Source organism: Gambusia affinis, linkage group LG19 (genome assembly GCF_019740435.1).
Source record: "Gambusia affinis linkage group LG19, SWU_Gaff_1.0, whole genome shotgun sequence".
Lineage (NCBI taxonomy): Eukaryota > Metazoa > Chordata > Actinopteri > Cyprinodontiformes > Poeciliidae > Gambusia > Gambusia affinis.
In genome coordinates this window covers 18,055,539-18,076,301 of record NC_057886.1, presented here as the reverse complement: position 1 = coordinate 18,076,301, position 20,763 = coordinate 18,055,539, and the positions used below count along the sequence as shown (strand labels likewise).

Genomic DNA, 20,763 nt, shown 5'->3' with positions numbered 1-20,763 from the left:
TTAACCTGTGAGCGAATAATCATTCGTCACGAGAGCAAGTCGCTCAGCGCCGATGGAATTTACACAGATCCCACAGTAATTCTGAAATAATTTGAATCTGAATAACGCAGGGCAGAATAATCAACAAGTAATGAGAAATAAAATTGGTCATCTGTTCACATCTTTTACTATATCAGCTTCATCAACAGGCATGACTGCTCCCTTTCATTCCAAACAATCATCTTTAGAGGTCAGTCCCCCTTCTGTGCAGTTAATTTTGCCGAGAGGCATGAATGTTTCAGTCAGTAGTGTATTGCTCATCACTCCGGAGACACAAAGGCCAAATAGCAGCCTATTCTGGTCTTCTTTTGTGGCATAAATGCAAATGTGATCTTGATTGGGCTATTCTTTTTCATTTTGCTGAATTATCAGAGTTAAAAATCTATTTAGGGATAATCTGATTTCACTTAAAATGATCATTTATGACTAATTTAAACCAGTCTGTTTTTCTGAGGAATGAAAATGTGCCAATTAAACCAAGAGACAAGAATTCATTTAGAAAATTAAACAAACTACTGGAGTGCTTAACAAAGCCATTTAGATTTTTTTTAAATGATCTATTAGCTCCTAATAAATAGATTTTTCACTGCAAAATTGTTTTTCAAAAGCAACATTTTACCTTTGATCCTCCTCTGAGGTAGAAACAAACCAGAACAGCTATGAGCTGTAATGTTCCAAACACGGCATCAACATGGATGCTTAGAGGCACCAGATGATCATAATCTGAGAAATGTTGATCAGCACAATCTGATGCTGATAATAACAATTTGAGGATTCACAATATTTTTTGTAATACAATACTAAGTGTATTTGGACAGCCTGCTTGAGAACCACAACACAGTCACCGCCGGATGTGTTCAGGCTTTGTTATGTAACAATGAAAGCCTAATAGCTGTTTGGGGTTCCTTTGCATGAATTACTGGACTAATGCAGCATGGCATGGAGGAGATATGCCTGAATATGCCTGCAGCTCTGATGATGTGTTAAAGAAGCCCAGGTTGCTTTAATAGTGACCTTCATCTCAACTGCATTGTTGGCTCAGGTATCTCTCATCTTCCTCTTGACAAAACTACATAGATTCTCCGGAGAGGGTATCAGTCATACTGCCATACATTAAAGCATGTATGCACCTTTGGCAGTGTGGGCAGCTGCCAAGTCCTTCTAGAAATAAAACAGTATTTCCATAAAGCTTGTCAGCAGAAGCATTTAAAATTTTCTGGTGGACAACTGCTCAAACTTTGGACTGTGCAGCATTCACACAGGACTTTAAGGAACTTCAATTCATTCCCCCAAAACTCTCCCTCCAAACTTTGGGACTTTGAGATTTCTACCAGAACTGCAAAATTTACTTTCATGCAAAAAGAGGAGTCTTAACACATAAGCTACAGTCCGGTCTCTTTTTTTCCTTTGCCAAGTATGAAAGGCAATTTTGATCTTTAGGAGTGTCTTGACATAAGGAATATCTCAGTTGTGGCTAAATGTTTTGAATACTATTGTGAGTCATGGTTCTTCAAGCTCAGTCCACACTTTGTAAAACTGTCCTAAACTCTGCAAACAGCTTTGCTTCCTAACAGCCTTAGGAATAATCTAAGGCTGTGGGTATCTACAGTATTTATGAAATATTTCCAATGTTCAAAGTTTCTGAAACCAAATGTTGGGCTTTCCTAGTCATAATCTTAAGAAAAATAAAAATTTAAGTTTGACATTTGTCACTCATGCATGTGTAACAGGATTTTATTTTGGAAGTGCTGTGAATGTGACGTTTGCCTAAATTTGTTTCTTTATTCTTTGAGTTTGTTTTGTGTGGTCAGAAAATTGTTTCTCCAGAAATGTATTGGTGATTTAAGTTCTGCTACGCTGTGCTTGACAGTTGGTGGTTACATAGTAACCGGTAACTGACAGGATAACATCAATAATGTTCTCATTATTGATGTTATCCATTTTAGTTACTGTATGTTAATTTTACAAATGTTGATAACTGCTCATTGGAAGCTATTGCTTAGTAGTTCATTTGTGGTTATTTATTTTATTTTATGTATAGAAGCAGAAGCTGCTGGATTGATGTTAACACCAACTTGATTTTCTGTTTGTTAGATGTTTTCATTTTTGATAACATGTAATGTTTCAGTTATCAATTGTGTGATACTGTTTGAATGTTACATGTGTGAGTTTATGTATGTTAAAGATGAGAATAATTATGTGGATCAATGATATTAATTTGTATTAAATACCACTATCCTAAGCCCCTTTTTCTGTTGTTGTCTGTGACTGTTGGGCAGAAGCTGCTGGATTAAAGTTAACCACTGACTCGATTTCCTGTTTGTTAGAATAAATACAATGAACCTGAATGTGTTTGTCATTAAGTCAACCTATTATACCTGAGGCAAATATATATATGTAATCAGTTAATGAGGTTATGAATTAAACTGAAATTAATTTATATTTCAATGATATTCAAATTTACTGAGACGCAACTGTAGAAAGACTTTTAATTGTTCTTGAAGTTGCCATTTCTTTATCCAACTAGGATAGGCATTTATTAAATGGTAAATAAATTATTCACATAAATAAAATGTGGAGAACTATTAATGCCAAATGAAAAAAGAAACAATGAAAAAAATAGGCATATAACAGGAGAAACTATTATCCAGGTGTTCAACTTTAATTGCATAGACAAGCTTGTCATTATTTTTATCACATCTTCTGTTTATTAATCGTTTATGTAGGAAGGAAAATAAAAGTAAACTTGGACTATTTTCTGAAGTGTTTTAGCAGTCGCTAAGGTAAAATTTAAGGATAAATTAAAATCCAACATCTTGGATCTGGATGTTTCCCCTGTCAGTCAGCAAATGTGCACCACATACATATACAAGCCATCTTTACTGTTGTTCCATATTTCATTAGTCACATTGTACATGACACTTAGAAATTAGTTCTTCCCTTCATGTGCTCTTTGTAATGGAACAGCTGAACATGGCTGGAAGTGCAGAACCTTACAATAAGCATCCGAGCTAAACGACTTTCTGCATCAAAGCAAACAGTAAAAAGAGACTCTGGAACAGCTACTGGGGGCAATAATAAGAAAAATGCTCTTGAGTAATCTCACTGATTCTTGCATAGGTTTTCATTGTACTGATTAAGTGCTGCTACTGCGTTAGGTTTGCAGGGAACGGAAAAACATTATCGTCTTTAATATGCTTACATTTGTGGCAGGAGCAGCGAGCCTCACTGATGTCTCAACACTGCCATCTTTTGATAACAGCCACTAAGTAAGCCTCTTCATGTTCAAACAGCTCACTGATCCGAGACTCAGAGAAGCACTTCAGTGAATGTGCCAGTCATGTGTTAAATAAAGGACAACAAATATCACTTCACGGGCTTCCTGTACATTCTAGCAAGGAAATATCTCTCAGCTGAATCCTTTCTGCTGGCGTCTGGCTTTATGGTCCGAACACTGCTGAACACAGATGAGAGTTTCTCCTGGAGGTGACGAGAAAGAGCCCCGTCCCAGTATTTGCAGAGCAGAGAGCCTCGAGGCAGCAGAATCTTCTCAGCCAAGTCTATCAGAGACAAACACATGGTGATCAATTTCTCGTGGTCCATGTCTTTGAAGCCGCTGGCATTGGGCGCCATGTCGCTCAGGATGACATGAGCTTGGCCCTGGGGGAGCAGCTCCTGCAGCTTGCCGTGCGTGGCGGGGTCGGTGACATCGTGATTGGAGAGGAAGTGGGCCCCGTCCAGAGGTGGTATGTAGAGCAGGTCGATGCCGATAACTGTTCCACGTGGTGAGCCTTGATCTAAAACGACAGCCACCGAAACAGTTCATCTCCCTTCTACATGTCTTATCTGCTCACACAAACAACAGCCTGTGGCAAACTGAGCGATTAAAAAAAAAACCCCACCAAAAACAAAAAGCAGAAGAAATAGTTGGCTCCCTTGTAATCTTTGATATCCTTTTAGTTGTCTTTAATCTCTCTGATTCTTATACATTTTTCAAAAAATTTACTTGATATTAATATAGAAATTCCACACTGTTTTTGCAAGTTATGCATACTTCAAATAACTACAGTGACTAATTAACTTAAATTTATGTTTTCCAAACCAAAGGTTTACTGATTAATGAGATTTAAACTCATCTTTTAGACATTAAACATCCCTTATCTGCGCAATCGTTCACAATCATTAACACATCTGCTTTATTTTCTTTTTGGACAAAGTTACATGTTTGATGGGTGATGATGTAGGATAAACTTATAATATCTATCTTCATTTACAGCAGCATCACTAGAAAGCAATAACCTCAATGTGACAAAGATAACTGAGGACACTGATTAATGTTCAGATTAATTACAGGTTCCAAAGCAATGAAACACTCAGGCCTGCATAATAAATGTGACAGTTTACTATAAGAAAACAACCCTTTTTTGTGGATCATGTGGCAGATTATTTTCAAGAGGACTTGATATTTATCCACTGCCTAATATGTATTTATTGCTAAATCTTTTACAGTTACTAATGCATTGATCGTGATTGTACACGCCAATACCAATTTCTGGTCTTTTTTGTTAGCTGTCATTAATGCCAGTGTCCCTTCTAATGACATAAAATTAGAAATATAACCTAATTAATCAAATTAATCTATCTAAGAGTTAGTTTAATAATATATGGAGATTTTGTTATATTTTAATGACCATTAGGGATTTGATGTAGGAGTTGAACCCATGTGACTGAAACCTGCCATGTGTACCTGTCCCAGCAGAGTTGATCCTTTGCACGGCCACTTGGCTCCATGCTCCAGGAGCAGCACCGCAGTCCACCACGCTGTATCCGGGCTGTAAAAGCCCGAACTTGTCGTCTATTTCCAAGAGTTTGAAGGCGCTTCTGCATCGAAATTTTTGAGCGTGTGAAGCTTTGACATACGGATCTTTCAGCTGCCGCAGCACCCAGCGCTGCTCTGTTGCAGTTTTCCCCTTCAGCTTCTTCATGACACTCAGCGAGCAGTGAAAACATCTCCTCTGAACAGAAAATATCCACATTTGGCTTATTCTACTATATAGGTTCTTATTTAATCAACTACGCTTGCGTGAAACAGAGTTCTCAACGTGTGCTACCTACTTGGGTCCCCTTTATTTTTGAAACAGAACGAGAAAACATTAGTTCCTATGTTTGAGCAAATTCATCCCATACATTAAATTTACGTTCATTTAATTTTCATATTTGAATTGTGTGCATTTATTATCAAAGACCTTAATGTACATGGCGAATATCTGCATATTATGGATTGCATTCTCAAAAAAGGAAATTTAGTTGAATAAATAAATAAACATCTTGCTCTTAAAAATAAACTCACTGTTTGGTAGAAGTACCACTCGTTAGGATACTTGGCATTCACTGAATAAGTGCCATTTCATCACAGAATAAATATCAAGTGTATGGCTTCTATTGTCCCTAATAATTTGACATTAGACTTTGTAAATTGTCTGTAAAACAAAGTGTACCACTGAGAATTGATTTATTAGTGGCAAATGTGTCCTCATGATTTGTTTATAGATTAAATTTATTTTAATTTGTATTAGTTTTGTTTTTATTGGTTCTGTTATTACAATATATTAGAAATATCAAAACATGAACAAAGAGAGTGAATTTTGGGTGTTGGGACAACTGCTTAGCAAAATATGGCAGCACCGGTTTCTGAAATAAGAAAACGGGACAAAAAAAAAATCTTAATTTTTCTAGTCGGACATGTTTCAAAGTAACACTTGCAACAGACCGTACAACCAAGAGATGGGCCACATGCGTTGAATCTGACTGTAGTCAGACCGATCCTTTTGTTTACAAATCTTGTTATCATGTGACGACATCTGCATTCTCCACGCGGGAGTCTTTCGCGAGGTGGACTGTTTTCTTGAATAAAAGGTACTTATTTGATCTGACCTTGTTCTGAAATATTTAATGACAACATTGGTTAGCACCCCATATTGCTGGAACTGTTGCTTATTGCTCATTGTGGGTTTTTTTCTGTTGCTCGGAAAGTTCTTTCTTCCTCTCAGGTAAGATGTTGACCTCAAAGCTGCTCACTCTGGTCCTGATAGTCCAACCAGGTAGAGTGCTGCTGGGCATGAAGAAGAGAGGCTTTGGTGCGGGCAAGTGGAACGGATTTGGGGGCAAAGTTCAACCCGGAGAAACCATCGAGGAAGCAGCTAGAAGGTATTATAAGAAGAATATTTATTTAATTTAAGGTTAATGTTGTGGTTTGTGTTAAAGCGTAACGTAAGTATAGGATCTAATCTAAATTATTGCATGTATTAAATTAATAAGTAGACAGCTGTTCAATATTTGTCCCAAAAGTATTCTTATTACACGTGTAACAGAGTTAAGTCCAAGTTGTTCCAGTCAGATTCAAACAATTCAGTAAAAAAAAAAAAAAAAAGAAGTCTATCTTGAAAAACCAGCAAATTGCTTCAATTTCAAACACAAAGCCTCAGTAGAGAGGAACATCTCCCTTTCAATGAGCAAACGCCATCAGAAACAGGCTCAAAGTGGATGGCAATCTACAGCTCCCTGATCGGATTGAGTAAAATGGACAGATACTTTAAAATTTTAAAAGGGGAGGCATAATTTTGGTGTGCTTGCAAAACACAACTCTGCTCTGTTTTATGCTTTTGGGATCACACATTCAGTACATTTACATTTTAAAAACAAAGTCAGTGAGAGTAGGCTGTTGAGAATAACATAAAAAAGAATTGTGAATGTTTTGCTAGGATATATAAAAAGAATAAACGTTTTAGTCGGGACAATATGTTATTATTCCAGAAGTGAAGGAGAACAGCCCTGAAGGCATTTAGGCCCACTCCAAAACTGTCTCCAAACAAACAGAGAAAACTGCTTTGTGTGCAGGGGTGTTTAATAGTTACATTATTCATAATATGCAAATATATTTCACTTCTGTGTTGTTGAGCATCTGTTCTCAGTGCTTTTGAAATGGAAAATGTAAGTCTCCCTGTCGCATTTATATAAGATTTTGTTTGGGCCACAGTTGGCTTCCAAAGCTTCACAAAGTTAAATTTGAAAACCGCCTCTGGAATCAAGCTGAGCACATTCAAGAAATAGTGACAGTAGTTGTCATCAAAGAGAAGTAGCACATTTTAAAACACATTAGATGTAATTTATCAAAATTGCCCCAGTAAAATAACAAAATTGTATGCTTGACTTTTAATTTGATACAATAGAGTATATTTAGTATTTAAAATAGAATGATTTTTTATATGGGTGTCACTAAGCTCCTGCTTCTCAAAAATAGAGATGTTGTACTTGACACAAAATGTGGACTATTTATAGGAATAATTGTTGGTCACTTACACAAAGCATTTAAAACCTGACCTTGAAATCTGTGTGTAAATGCATACAGGATATGTCATACTCCTTAAACTCTAAAGTGCTGCACTGAACAGATTGACAAAGAAAAATATCCACAAGAGAACATCATCTCATTCATCATTACAGTACAATAAAGCCATACACTCAACCTATATTGCACACCGTTAGAGAAGAACTCTCTAATCCAGGAGCAATGGCTTTGTGGATCAAACTAATTTTTTATCCATAACAATGAGTGACAGCTAAATTAAACCTATCATCAAAGCCAATGCCATTGCAATAACAATGCAGGTCCACTCTACACTTTTGAATACTGGGATGTGTCTGTGGAAAATCTGGGATGCAGGCATTCAAGACAAGAGACAGTGTGGGGTGTTATGTTGAAATGAGTCACATCATTTTGGTCTGTTCAGTTTTGCACAATATAGCGCTGGACAGGTGACCTTAACTTGATGCTTGCAGCTATATTGACTGCTCTGAGTCTGATAGCTGTCAAGGCCGTGTCTACCAAGTCTAAGATATCATTCATAAATAACATAAGAAGATTTCATAATTGTTTTGATTGTTAGCTCCTTCAGATAGTGGAAAATCAGGGCATCCAGATAAAGTGATATCATATAAAATAATAGTGGAGTTTCTGAATTTCTTGATCAGTCTTTTAGCTTTCATGCATAGCTTTTGCTTGTATTCCTATGAGTTCTACTAAAACCTTAGGCTGTTTTAGTCTCCATATGAAAGTGCACTTGCACAAATATAGCCAATATTTTTTATTCTTCCCTTTAGGGAACTTCAGGAAGAAAGTGGCCTCACAGTGGACGTTCTGGACAAGATTGGAAATATCAAATTTGAATTTCTTGGAGAAACAGAGATGCTTGACGTCCATGTCTTCAGAGCTGACCAATATAAAGGTGAACCAACAGAATCAGAGGGTAAGACTTTCTCTTAAGAAGCCAAAGAAGATTCCTTTTAAAAGATAGAAGTTCATAAAAAACTGGGGGAATAACCTTTATGAACACCATTCCAAGTAATAGATGTAAGAAAAATCAAATGTTACCATTTTGGTTTCAGTTCCTTTTAAACTTGACTTCCTTTTAATGTTATTACAAACTCAGTCTCAGTCGCAATTTCTACAGTTTGTAAGGTTGAGAGGCATGCTGAGGTCTGGTTTTGAGTCTTCTATGACCCTTCAAAGTTTAAAGTAGACACAAAAAGTTAGTGAAGATTCAAGTAGGCATTCCAAGCTTACTAATGTTACAAAGGCACAATCCAGGTTCGTCCCTTGATGAGTTAACTACCTGTCTTTTGCTTGTATGATTCATAAGGGAAATAATTGTGTTAATATATTGAGACTAATCTGAAAACTACTTAAAAACCAAACATTTTGAGAAAATGCAAAAAACTAACTGCAGTCAAGTCATATAGCACATAATATTTTCAAAAACCTAAAAAAAACATTAAATCTATGATACCTCACTCTTTACAGTCCCTACAAGAACAGTGATTGAATTGAAGATGCTCACCACAGGTGGAAAAATAGATTCAGGTGTTATTTTAGAAGGAAGGCTTAAAATGTGTCAATGCACCTTAAAGAACAAAGAGGGAATTGTAGCAAGATTAAATACTTGGCAGTCCTCTTTGCTTTGTAAGAAATACATCAAGGTCAGCTATGTGGTACAAAGATACAGAGAAGCATAACCCCTGATGTAGTCAGACGAAACACTTGAAGTAAAAGTTCTGGAGGGTAATAGAAGTCAGAGTCCAGAAAATGAAGGAGAAAAGAACATTTCAAATGTGACTAATTAAAAAAAAGTGCATGATTTATTTTATTTTAGAAAAAGAAAATGGGTATGTAAGGTATTTGAGGATTTAAATAATTCACAGGCATGTGTTTTGATAATAAAATAACTTGGTCATTGCCAAATTTAAGTCAACTCTGGTACATCCCATCTTTCAACAACTCAAAGAACCATCTTAAGCAACTTTAATAAATTTCCTCATGATTGTTGTGGAAACATTCTTGCCAACCTAACTGTATATGGCATTGCAACGCTTCATTAAGTTTGAGCATTGCTCCTACTGCACAGCATTTCAATCTGGATGAGGTCAGGACATCAGATGGGTCATTGCAACACCTTGATTCTTTTCTTTTTTCACCCACTCTGTTGTAGATTTGCTGTGTTTGGGATCATTGACCAATTTAGAAAAAGATCAATCTGTCAGATAGCCACAAATTTGTTTCTAGAATACTTAAGTGTAAAAATTACATTATGGTCTTCTCAGTGACTGCAAGGCACCACCATACTTTACAGTTGTAGGAGGTGTGTTTTTTTTGTTTTTGTTTTTTTGCTTGAGCTTTATTCAGCCATCTGCACATTGATCATCATATATCTGAAGAACACATTTGAGTTGTTCAGTATGATTAATTCTTCCATGTATTGTGTTTTACAGAAATGAGGCCTCAGTGGTTTGACTGTGACAAAATTCCTTTCAGTCAGATGTGGGCCGATGATGTTTTATGGTTCCCTTTGATGCTACAGAAGAAGAAATTTGTGGGATACTTCAAGTTCCAGGGTGAGGATGTGATTCTCAGTCACAAACTGGAGGAGGTTCAAGAGCTTTGATGTGAAACCTTGTAGTGTTTTATGCCTGGGACTATGAGGAAAAAAATAAGTGTTTAAATATTGCCAATTATTACTGAAGGTAACTGTTGGTGTCCACTGTTCATTTAGTGAAAGGAATGAGTTGATCATTTGGATAGGAAGAAGAAGCATTTACTGTACACACTTTTCAACTGTAACAAGTGGAATTAAATTTTTTTTCCATAACCCGCTTCATTGGAGGTTTTCTTTAGAAATATCAGCATATTAATCAAAGCAGCAGCAGCATGTTGAAAGCAAGTTTATTTCTGAACTAACAAAATTCAGCAAAATGTATTCAGTACAATTTATATTTTGCTTTTAATACAAAATATAGAGTTATAGGTTCACTAGGTTTAATATTGTTGGTTGTTAAACTTAGTCCTCAACAAAACATATGTATGTATACAATATATTCACAGTCCTAGCAAATATAGGTTTAAAATAACTTACATCCAACCATATGTTTGGTTTTGAATGGCCAGGAGGTCATTTTGAGGTCCATTCTCATTTTTTAGTCAGAGTCACTCCAGAATGTTAACATTACATCCAGTCAACAGAAACATGTCTAAAAAAAGTAAGTTAACTTTAAACCTAAATCTACTAGGGTTTCATACTTGTGCATCCCATTATTGTTGGTGTGATTAACAGGCATTTCTAGTGTATGAATCTAATTGTTACACCCAGATTCATTAACTGTGATCATCAAGTCTCCTTTCAATTTGTTTATTAAAATATAAAATCTTTTGATATATATAATCTTATAATATAGGACCTGCAAAAGAAAACTGAGTTCAAAATTGAATCAAAAACAGTGACAACCTAAAGTTAGAGGATTAAAGACCCATTACAGTAGTCAAAAATTAAAGGGGTGTTGTGAATGAATTAGAATAGACCTAGTTTTCTCTTTCAATATTTGTTGAACTGAATTTTCAAAGTAAATTAGCAAACTCTACTTGCAAAACTGCTTTTAGAGTGCCTGCAAACTTTGCTGTTTCTAGATATATAATGACTGATAAGATAAGGATTTGCAAACTATTCTTTGGTTTATTTGGAGTGTCCTTTATTTACCTGAAGAAGTTCTTTAAAATATGTTCTTGTTTCTAGTCACATTTTTCATGTCCAAACATAAAAAATAAAAAAAAACAGGTTTGTCAAAAATATAAACAATGCAGGTATGTAGCATTTGTACAGCAATAAAGTTATTCATGAAAATGCAATTGATAGATAAAAAAAAAACATCCAGAAAGACTGAAATCTTAGTGTCCAACTTCTGAAAAGCTGTAAACGGATAATTTTATGTCAGAATAAATGAGTGTTAACCATTTTAGATCCCTTGTATAATAACACCTTGTTACTGTGCTTACATCTGGAAAAGTTGATTCTGAAATAAAAACATCACAGAACACAAATTTACATGCAGTTAATCACAGTAGAAACCATTTTACTGAATGGAAAAAGGAGCAGTTGTGTCTAAAACATTTTCAAGCATTAGCTCACAGAGCTTTTCATTTTCCAGTTAGTAATCTTCATCTATTGGAGTGTTTATCTTCTGCTTTGCATGCATTTTCATATTGGAGGCTTCAGTCCATTATTACTGCCAAAGAGACACCCAAGCTTAGGTTGGAGTTCATTCCACACATCACCCATCTGATAAGGAAAACAAACAAAACAAAAAAAGTTTGTCTTTATGTAAAATGAATATTTAAAAAAAAAAAAAAAAAAACAATCCCAAAATTCGACCAGACTTAAATATAACAAAAAGACTGACTTATATATGTATATAAAAGCAGAAAGAGGACATGCTTTATGTCAGGAGTACCAGTCAGTCCTCGAGGGCCGGCATCCTGCACATTTTAGTTCTCTCCCAACAACCTTTTCAGTATGTCAATGTTCTTAGGCCTTCTAATGAGCCATCATCTGATCCAGGTGTGTTAAACCAGGGTGAGAACTAAAACATGCAGGATGCCGGCCGTAGAGGACCGACTTTGGGCACCCCTGCTGTATGTGATATGCACCTTTTCATGGGAAATATACGGTAGCTCTAATCCAGTCACACATCCTTCAGTATTAGATCTTTTGTTAGACGTTAGGAGCCAATCTAAAACTATATTTCCCATTCCCACTGAAGAGGTGCTGAGTCGACATCAAGGCGAGCTGGAGGAAAACCCATTTCCATACAGCCTTACCTCTCTGTGTCCTTGGACCTGCGAGTTAACGAAAGCACCAAGAATGTTGGCGGTGATTGGAAGGTAGGTGAAGATAAGCTGCGTCTCTTGATGAAGGCAGAACAGGGAGAAATAGTTGCGGAGCTCCATGGTCTGGATGGCACTTTCTTGCTATTAAAAGAATTATGCCAAAACAGAAAACTGATGATTAATGTCAAATAATAATTAAAAAGATGCAAACAAGAGGAAGCCATTATCTTTTTGTTAAAAAAAGAAAGTTCTTTCATAAAACGCGTTCCCCAGACAATTACTCTTGGAATGCAGTGTCTGGACCTGTACTTTGCTTGTGAAACGCTTGCCTTTTTTATTTTTATTTGACTGAATGTATTACTTTTTGCAACTTCCTGCCTTGTTTAGAATTAAAGACTTAAATGTGTTTTATCTTTCATTTTGCTTTTTTATTTCCTGTAAAGCACTTTGAATCCCTTAATGTAATATTGGTGCTGTGTAAATAGCCTTACCTTTCCCTAAAGTTTTTCATTACACAACAGTGAGGAAAGAATATCCTCGATGTTCAATGTCATTTTTACAGTACGGTAGGATTGGTACGTCTAAAAATACTGAAATGTTCTCTTTTTAACATATTCCTTCAAGACAAAAATATTTTCATATTTGATAGGTGACTTTTAGTAAAAAGGGTAATAACATGCAAAAATGGAGCTCCTAAAACCCACCAGGAGTCCAAAAAACAGTACTATTTGTAATGTAGGAATATTATGGCCTTCAGAAATCACAAAGTCAGCTGACTCGACAGTTGCTGAGCAGGCAATCTTCTACAAAAATGATACGGCACAAAGTTAATTAGTAAAGAAGCTGGCCATTTGCAGAGTGCTCTGTTAAGGAAAAGTTGAATGGAAGGAAAAAAAATGGGTAGACAAGCAACAGGGATTATGGCAGCAGTGCCTGGATAGGATTCTGGAGTAAAATCCAGTCAAGAGTTTGGGAGATTTCACAGGATTTTAGAGGCTGAGTCCATTTTTGAGTAGAACATTGCACATCTCCACTCCACACAGTCAAATGTATAAATACCTGCGTAAATAACCATGGTATCACAGTTTTTGATAGAAAACCATAGAATCTAATATTTGTTGGCCAAGATGTAATGTTTCTAGAAAACATAAGAAATGTTGAGTGCTTATGTTATGTCGCTACTGAAACAGATTAATAAAATGCTAAAGCATTTGATAAGTGAAGAAATGCCAAAACATAGGAAACAACCATTTTACATATCAAAATTGCACATTTGTTTCCCCTAAAATGCTATTTGTAAGGGAAATTAACTGAAAAATGTGTTTAAATGGCAAACACACACTGGCTGCATTCAGAAGATTAAAAAAAACACCAAGAAAATTAAAGCATAAAGTAAGTTAATTACCTTCTTAACATGGACTCAGCTTTGTACCAGTGTCTGAAAATTTGTTTTTAGTCTGCGATTTACCACATTAAATTAAATGTTTTCAAAGGGTTTAAAGAGGGGAGACTATACTTTTTGAGGATTAGCCAGTCTGAGTGAGTGTTTTTGTGCATGAAAAGGGTCTTAGGAGTTAAAAGGCCTGAAGTCCACATCACAGCAGCCTGCCCCAGCTCTGAATCCTGGCTTTGCTTCCTAACAGCACCATTAAATGTGTGACGGGTCACCTTTCACCATGACAGTGCTTTTACTGCCATTTTAATAGCTTATGTCACGACTGAGATGAAGCAGCTTTTGCAAAGAAAGTTTTATAATTAGGCAAACAAATGAAACTGAAAGAACAATCACCTGAACGATTCGTGATTCGAGCTGCTCTACAGAAGCCTGCTCTTTGGACTGAACAGTGGCACTCATCATCTGCCTTTTCATCATGCTGTACTTGTGCAGCGCTTTTTGGTGCTCGTGAAGCACGCCCTTTTCATGACGCTCGCAGAGATTCTAGAGGGAAAAAGAAAAAAAACAGGCAGCAGCTCTTACTGATTGACTGAAAGTGGCAGGGTGATGCACTTCACCACATTATATAACAGACGAGTGACAGGAAAAGCATTGGGACAAAAGTATGGATAACTTAAAGTACTTTGACAAACAAGAGATGCAATTTTATAAATCCATCTAGTTGAAAGTCATTCCCACAAATAAAAGTTCTGTTCTTAAAAGGAGAAACTTAAAAAATAATAATAACACACTCTGGGCTGTTAAAGATTTTAGGAGGAGATAATGGGAAATAATTTTCAAACTCTTATCACCTTTATCATGACAATGCAACTGACAAACATGTAAATATGTGTGTGAGTTGAGGAATAAAATAAAAAAAGTGCAGTAATCATGTTGCGTAACTGTGCGCACCTTTGAACAAATACTTTGTTAAAAATTACGATTCAACTTCAGCAATCAGTCTTCTTGAGTTAACACTTGTATTTATGTACAGAACAGCTGAACTTGAGATAAAGTTATCATTTGGGATTTTTGACATTTGTATCTTTTAGTAAAAGACAATTTACAGAGGTAAGAAAAGATGATTCGAGGTTGACTAATGTGTCAGTTGTGTTACACAACATTCTGCAGAACTATATAAAAACAATTGGGCATAAATGTGAGAAAATTAAACAACTAAGATATTCCAGAAACTCTCCAAAATTAAATTTAAAAAAGACTAGACTGAAGCTGTTTATTAAGGTCACAACAATGGCCAAAACCAGAGGTATGTCCAACAACTTCTGATTGTGTTCTACATGTGATAATCCTCTGTATTCTTCATATTTCCGAACTAAGTTGTAAGACTTCTTCTTCTACAGAAAATTTCCTTTCTGAGGCAGAAGAAAATCTTTGGGAACTACTGCCTTAAGAAATAATGTGTTAAAGTTTGGAAAAACAAATATATACATTTTTGAGTTGCAATTCCAAATTGATTACACAAAAAAAATTATATTGAGTGTATTACAAAATGAGCATCATATCCACAGTGGAAGCACCATGCAGTGGAGTAACTTGGCTTAAATACCAGTCAGTTTTTACCTAAATGGGTCTGCTACAAAAATAAAGATAAAGACACATCTCATTTTACAGGATCAAAGGAAGTTCAAGTGTTCTCTCCAAACAATGAAACAGTGTTTCATTTTTGGAAGGAGCTAAGTAAGATTTAGCTGTTGAGAGGCTTCACAATTTCAGCTTTCCTGCATGTCCAATGGTAATATTAACATGGTTACTTCAGTGGTAATTGTCTGCTATGCTTTCAACATGCAAATGTTTGTTACTGTAGAACAGTTTAATTTTGGAGGGGAAATGGAAGATCGATACACCAATGATTTCTTTATTAGGATCACTGCTGATATCTTACTCTCTGTGCATTATGGTAACTGACTCCTGAATGCCCTTACTTACGTCTACAATATCCTGGACTAAAGGAATTTTTCACAATGTAGACAAACCACATTCCTAACTCGGCACAAAAGAAACGAAAGTTAAGTTTGCTCACTCTGTATGACTGCAGCAAATCTAGAAAGAAGTTCAGTTTTTCCACAACATCGTCCTGTTCCCGTCTGCCCTGGAGACATAAACAGAACAACATTTATCACAAAGTTTCAGTTTGGGAAAAACACAGCGGGCATGTACTCAAGGTTGTACCTGCTGAGCGGCTTTGTCGGATAAAACTGCAAACTCCTCCGACAGGCTTTTCAAAGACTGACGCAGAGTTCCCCAGCTGCTTTGGGAGGAGGCCAAGGAAGGAAGAGTCGATGCATCTGAGCCCAAAGCACTGGTGAAAACATTAATATAAGAAAAGAATAAAATATTGCAGGATCCAGGCTACTCAGGATTGAATCCTTCTGCAAAAGCAGTAAATCCTAGAGGATGATTAACTGTATATCCTTCATAATAAAAAATACCTAAGCTCTCGACCAAACTGGACAAGATCAGTTGAATTCTCCATTGAGCGCTCAGCCATTTTTTCAGCTCCGTCCCGCAGTCTCTGGAAGCTGTTGTGGATATTTTTAATCAGCTCTCTGCTTGTTGAGAACTGAGCCTGAATGTCTGCTGGGAGATATTCCTGCAAAAGAGGTCCAACAGAATCTCCTCCGTTATGTTTATAGTTTTTCAATGAAAGTAAAGGCAGTAGGAAAAAGTGCGCTTGGAGACATCATATCCATGACAAACCTTAGCTTGGGTTGCAATCCTGTTGGTCATAAACTCATCACCCGTTTTCTTGAAAGTGTCACGAAGCTTGGTCTGGACATCCTGTTTGCAAAGCAGGGTGACGAGTGGGTGAGTGGAAAAGGACAAAGTGTGAATCAAACAGGATGTGCTATGCTCCCATGAGTTGTGAAGATAGTGCTTATTGTGCAAGAAAATGCTTGAAAACATACAGAGCCACTGTAGGTGAGAAAGGTCTTGACCAGCTCATCCTCGGAGAAGAGGGGGTGGCGAGCCACCAAGTTAATAAATCTGATTAGAGCTCGTCTTCTCCCTTCAATGAACTCACGTTCAGACATAGAAGTTAGAACTGTGAATAAAAGAAAAAAAATATATATATATCTGGAGTTTTACTTTAAAAGTGTGCAAAAGCAACATAATGAACAGTTTAACTCAAGAGTCAAGTGCTCATAATCCGATAAGGTTGATCTAAATGTAAAATATTTCCCCAGCAGATTCTTAGATCTCATAACATATAGTGTTGGCTAGAAAATGGTCAGTTAAGACCAAAATTCTTAGACCAAAACTCAGTCTTACAAGTCTTCTTTGTCATGGCCACACACAAAGAAGAGTTGCTAGAGATACCATTATTCCTGACCTTTTAAGTCTTAAAAAAAAAAAGATAAGAATGGTTTAGTGTAGATAAGAACCAACAAAATATTCCCGGAGAAGCAGCTGGGGCAGTAATCGGGGGCATACAGTCAGTCATATCAACACTGAGAGAAATTACAGAACCTGTCTTCTAAAGCACCGTCACAGCTGGAACTAGTATAGATCCAAACATTCACTTAAGAATTAATCTCAAGAAATGATTAAACCCACTGTAGTTAAATCATCAAAACAACATCATAGTGTTTAACTGAGAAATTATGTCTCTTATCAGTCTTTTAGGAGCACTTGTTGTGCACATGAAATGAGGGGGCAGGGCGAAAGAGTGAGAACAGAAGTATACATTTGGATTAATCTGTTACTAATCCCTTCCCTTCCTCTTGTTGGATATGAAATGTGCTCTATACAGACAGACTGATGGGACATAGAGTAACACAAACACCTTAAGTACACAGCACAACCATATAACATTTGTGTTGATTTGTTCATTTTAAATGAACAGAAATATTTAACAAGTTTCACAAATCTGAAAAACAAAGTTTCATGTCTCAGAATCAAATGAAGAACAGAGATAAAGTTATCAGAATGAGACATAAAAAAAAAAAAATCTATTTTTCTAAAACCATGGCTAAACACCATGAATCATTTTTGAATAACTCATATCTACCACTAAAGCTTTAAGTCTTCAGGAAGTGAAAGAAGCTAACTTTATACATCACTGGTTTATGTCTCTGTCAGACAAAAGCTTTGAAGAACCAAATGACTAGAAAAAAATCCTCCCAAGCCTTTGTCTATTAAAAGACTTTTAAAAGCTGGGATTTCAACCTAAATTATCTCAAAACAAATAAAAACTTTATGAAATTCTGATGCAGAACACAAATCTGGTAAATAAAACAAAACCAATAGAGACTTAAGAGTGCAGTTTGCACAGAAACCCACCTCCCTTCAGCATCCTTTTGGGTGGCAGTGCCGGAACCACTCTGTAGGCAAATTTCTGCAGCAAAACTTCGTGGAAGACGTCGAAATCACTATACCGCCTGTATACCGATATTTTATAACGCTAAACAGTAAAAACAATGAAACTGAATTACAAAACAGGTATGAGCACAATTGATTTTGTCTGTTCTGATGTGGATTTGTGCAAACTACTTGATAAAATGTGGAGTATTTTCAACATTCATGTTGCAGATTTTAATTTCCTTGCCTGGCTGATGACCTGGTATTCCACATGCTTGAGGAACAGGCCCTTCTTCTCTGGAATCAGCTCCACCTGGATTGTGTCTTTGGTGAGAAGCTGTTCAAATGTCTGTGAAATGGTGAGCACGTCGTCCTGAGCCGGCTGCATCCTCAGAGCGCTCAGTTCCCTCGGCTCTCCGAGTTGGGGTTTTGGCAACTCTGTAAATCACACATTTCAGAGCTAACATTTGTTCTCCGTGATTGAATCAATACTTTAGGAGTGACCAGAATTTCAAAACCATTCAGAATGCCATTTTTTCCTAAGCAACCTTTTTTTTTTTCTCCCCAGTTTGTCTCTATAACAGTGCTCCTGACAGTAATCCATGTGACCTTTTATGATTCCTTCCAGGACATTCCAAGACAGCTGTGCATAAAATTTAATTTACTGAGGCAAACTCAAAGAGAGTTCTGGCGCAGAACAGGAAGTGGCATGAAGCAAGTTGCCATTCTGCCCACACCTGAAAAAACAAAACTGGATTCAACAGTAAAGCCTGCAGATGGATCCGAGTCAAGTCTGCATAATAGTTACCTTTAGAAAAACCAAAAAAATATCCCTCTATCATCATTCCACAGAGGGAAAACACAACACTTAAAAACACAGCAAACTGCAAAAGAAAATATTTATATTCTTTGAATGTCTCCATATTTAGTCTGTTATGCAAAGGCATTTACTTTCAGAAGGCTATTTCACAGAATATAAACAGAAATGTTTGCACATTTCTGCGCAAACATTTTTGTGCAAGATATCCACTTTTCAATAAATATGTTTCGTTGTTCAATCATATAAAGTACATAAAAGATCCAGGTTGTAAAGGACAAAAGTTCAAGAGCTATAAATACTTTTGTAAGCCACTGTAACCATAGACTCCCAGCACATGTTGCAGTTTTGTCCCACATAAGAAGAAATAATGGAGAATAATAAATGTGTATCAAAAAAGGCTTTTTCTAATATATTCCCAAACACACATCACTTGCTAACTGCGGGAAAATTGCTGCTGAATTTATGCTACTGGCAAAAGTGTCAAGAAAAACTTCCATGAAAACTAATAAAAGAGTGACATTTGCACCTTGCACATGAACAAATGTTGCATTTCTGAGGCCATCTTTGGACACCAAGCTACTCATTAAGCAGAAACCTTTACTATTCTGCTGTCACTGCAACACAATCACTTACCATGTATGAAGAGTTTGGGACTTGGTTTTTTCCCTTGTTGAGCTAGAGCAATTAAAGCTAGTGCTTTATAGAGGGTGAGCTTAGTAAGGAATCCATCTGTATATTCAATATGCTCAGCAATCTGGAAGAAAAAAAATTGTGGATGGAGACAATATGAAAGAGAAGGTCAACATTTTTCAGTCTGAGATCCAACATTAACTGTGGTTTGCATTCCTGTGTGCACAAAGCTCTCACAAGACACAAAGTGAATGATATGCTACAAAAGGTCAGAAAAAGGGGAATGGCGCCTTGAGGGAATTCACCCAGCTACATCCCTATTAAATATTTCATCTTTAATTTCCAACAAAAGATACTTAAGCTTTCTGCCTTCTCAGCATCTTGAGGAACGCCTCACCTGGCTGAGAGCTGCCTTGGAGAGACCGGTTCTTTCCAGGAGGCGCTTAAAAACTTCCGCTTGAATTCTCTCATCTGTCCTGCAGCGGATGGCCTCATACACGTCTCTGTAATAGGCAGGAACTGAACCTAAAAGGGGAACAACACCTACATTGTATCACATGCTCCTCAAAATTAGAAATATTACATTAACTACACAACACCCAAGAGGTTACTTTGCATAAATGACATCAACAAAAGAAAAAAATATATTTTGAAAAAGGATAGTGACACATCATGTGACTTTGTCTTTTCTTTTCTGCGAAGATAACTTTTATTTGCTCCATTTTAAAATGACGAGGATGGACTTAAATTGAGAGAATTAATAATTTGCAAATATTTAAAGAGATTAAAAAGGAAGAATGCGTGATATGGCATTTTAAGTAAATCCTTCAAGACACACCTGACAGGATTTCAGGATGAAGGGAAAAAACAACGACTTGTCCTGATCTTTCTAGTCATGGATCAAGAAAGGAGCAACAGTAGTTTGGGGGGGGGGGAATAATTGAGAACATGAATGAGAGCTTTTGAGATGGAACAACTTGTTTCCGATCGATCAGTGAAATCTTCTCATGAGGTGAGTTCAAATCGCAATGTCAGCATGTAGTAAAATCCTCGCGTTTTGACGCGCGAGTTTCGTAAAAACACCGAGAAAAGTAACATAAAATCACATGGAAATCACTGACTCAAGAGAGAGTAAAAAAGTTTTCACACGTTACCTTCATTGATCTCTCCTGCCATAGCTCGAGTTGTCATGTGAGCACAAGAGCACCTCCATGTGATTTCCTGCAGAGAAGGAAAAACAAGTAATTTGCGTCTTAAAGTTGTAGTGAACCCTGGTTGACGTCTAAGTCCCGATGAAGTGAAGCCAGT

General features: G+C 36.5%; 3 protein-coding genes across 5 annotated transcripts in view; 1 reads left to right on the top strand and 2 right to left on the bottom strand.

Annotated features, from left to right (window-relative positions):
• Positions 1–2,677: 2,677 nt before the first annotated feature.
• On the bottom strand, positions 2,678–5,182 carry mrm2 (mitochondrial rRNA methyltransferase 2). Its single transcript, XM_044099439.1, has 2 exons — positions 4,787–5,182; positions 2,678–3,836 (listed from the first exon to the last, which is right to left on the bottom strand). The coding sequence occupies exons 1-2, from the start codon at positions 5,073–5,075 to the stop codon at positions 3,406–3,408; spliced, it is 720 nt and encodes a 239-aa protein (XP_043955374.1). The 5' UTR covers positions 5,076–5,182; the 3' UTR covers positions 2,678–3,405.
• A 616-nt stretch (positions 5,183–5,798) lies between these two features.
• nudt1 (nudix (nucleoside diphosphate linked moiety X)-type motif 1) lies at positions 5,799–11,464 on the top strand. 2 transcript variants are annotated; one of them, XM_044099438.1, is made up of 4 exons: positions 5,799–5,955; positions 6,090–6,246; positions 8,200–8,345; positions 9,865–11,464. In XM_044099438.1, the coding sequence occupies exons 2-4, from the start codon at positions 6,095–6,097 to the stop codon at positions 10,035–10,037; spliced, it is 471 nt and encodes a 156-aa protein (XP_043955373.1). In that variant the 5' UTR covers positions 5,799–5,955; positions 6,090–6,094; the 3' UTR covers positions 10,038–11,464. The 2 variants fall into 2 exon arrangements, with proteins under 2 accessions (XP_043955373.1, XP_043955372.1); XM_044099437.1 differs by having other exon boundaries at positions 6,073–6,246.
• A 101-nt stretch (positions 11,465–11,565) lies between these two features.
• snx8a (sorting nexin 8a) overlaps positions 11,566–20,763 on the bottom strand; it is an 11,184-nt gene continuing 1,986 nt past the window's right edge. For both annotated transcript variants that reach the window (XM_044099436.1, XM_044099435.1), the window contains exons 2-14: positions 20,610–20,676; positions 19,853–19,980; positions 19,459–19,579; positions 18,253–18,443; positions 17,988–18,108; positions 16,613–16,749; positions 16,404–16,484; positions 16,136–16,296; positions 15,876–16,005; positions 15,727–15,795; positions 14,040–14,189; positions 12,242–12,391; positions 11,566–11,702 (exon numbers count right to left, since the gene is read on the bottom strand). In XM_044099436.1, the coding sequence (XP_043955371.1) occupies positions 11,622–11,702; positions 12,242–12,391; positions 14,040–14,189; positions 15,727–15,795; positions 15,876–16,005; positions 16,136–16,296; positions 16,404–16,484; positions 16,613–16,749; positions 17,988–18,108; positions 18,253–18,443; positions 19,459–19,579; positions 19,853–19,980; positions 20,610–20,646 (1,557 nt within the window). In that variant the 5' untranslated portion in view covers positions 20,647–20,676 and the 3' untranslated portion in view covers positions 11,566–11,621. The remainder of the gene's footprint in view (positions 11,703–12,241; positions 12,392–14,039; positions 14,190–15,726; positions 15,796–15,875; positions 16,006–16,135; positions 16,297–16,403; positions 16,485–16,612; positions 16,750–17,987; positions 18,109–18,252; positions 18,444–19,458; positions 19,580–19,852; positions 19,981–20,609; positions 20,677–20,763) is intronic.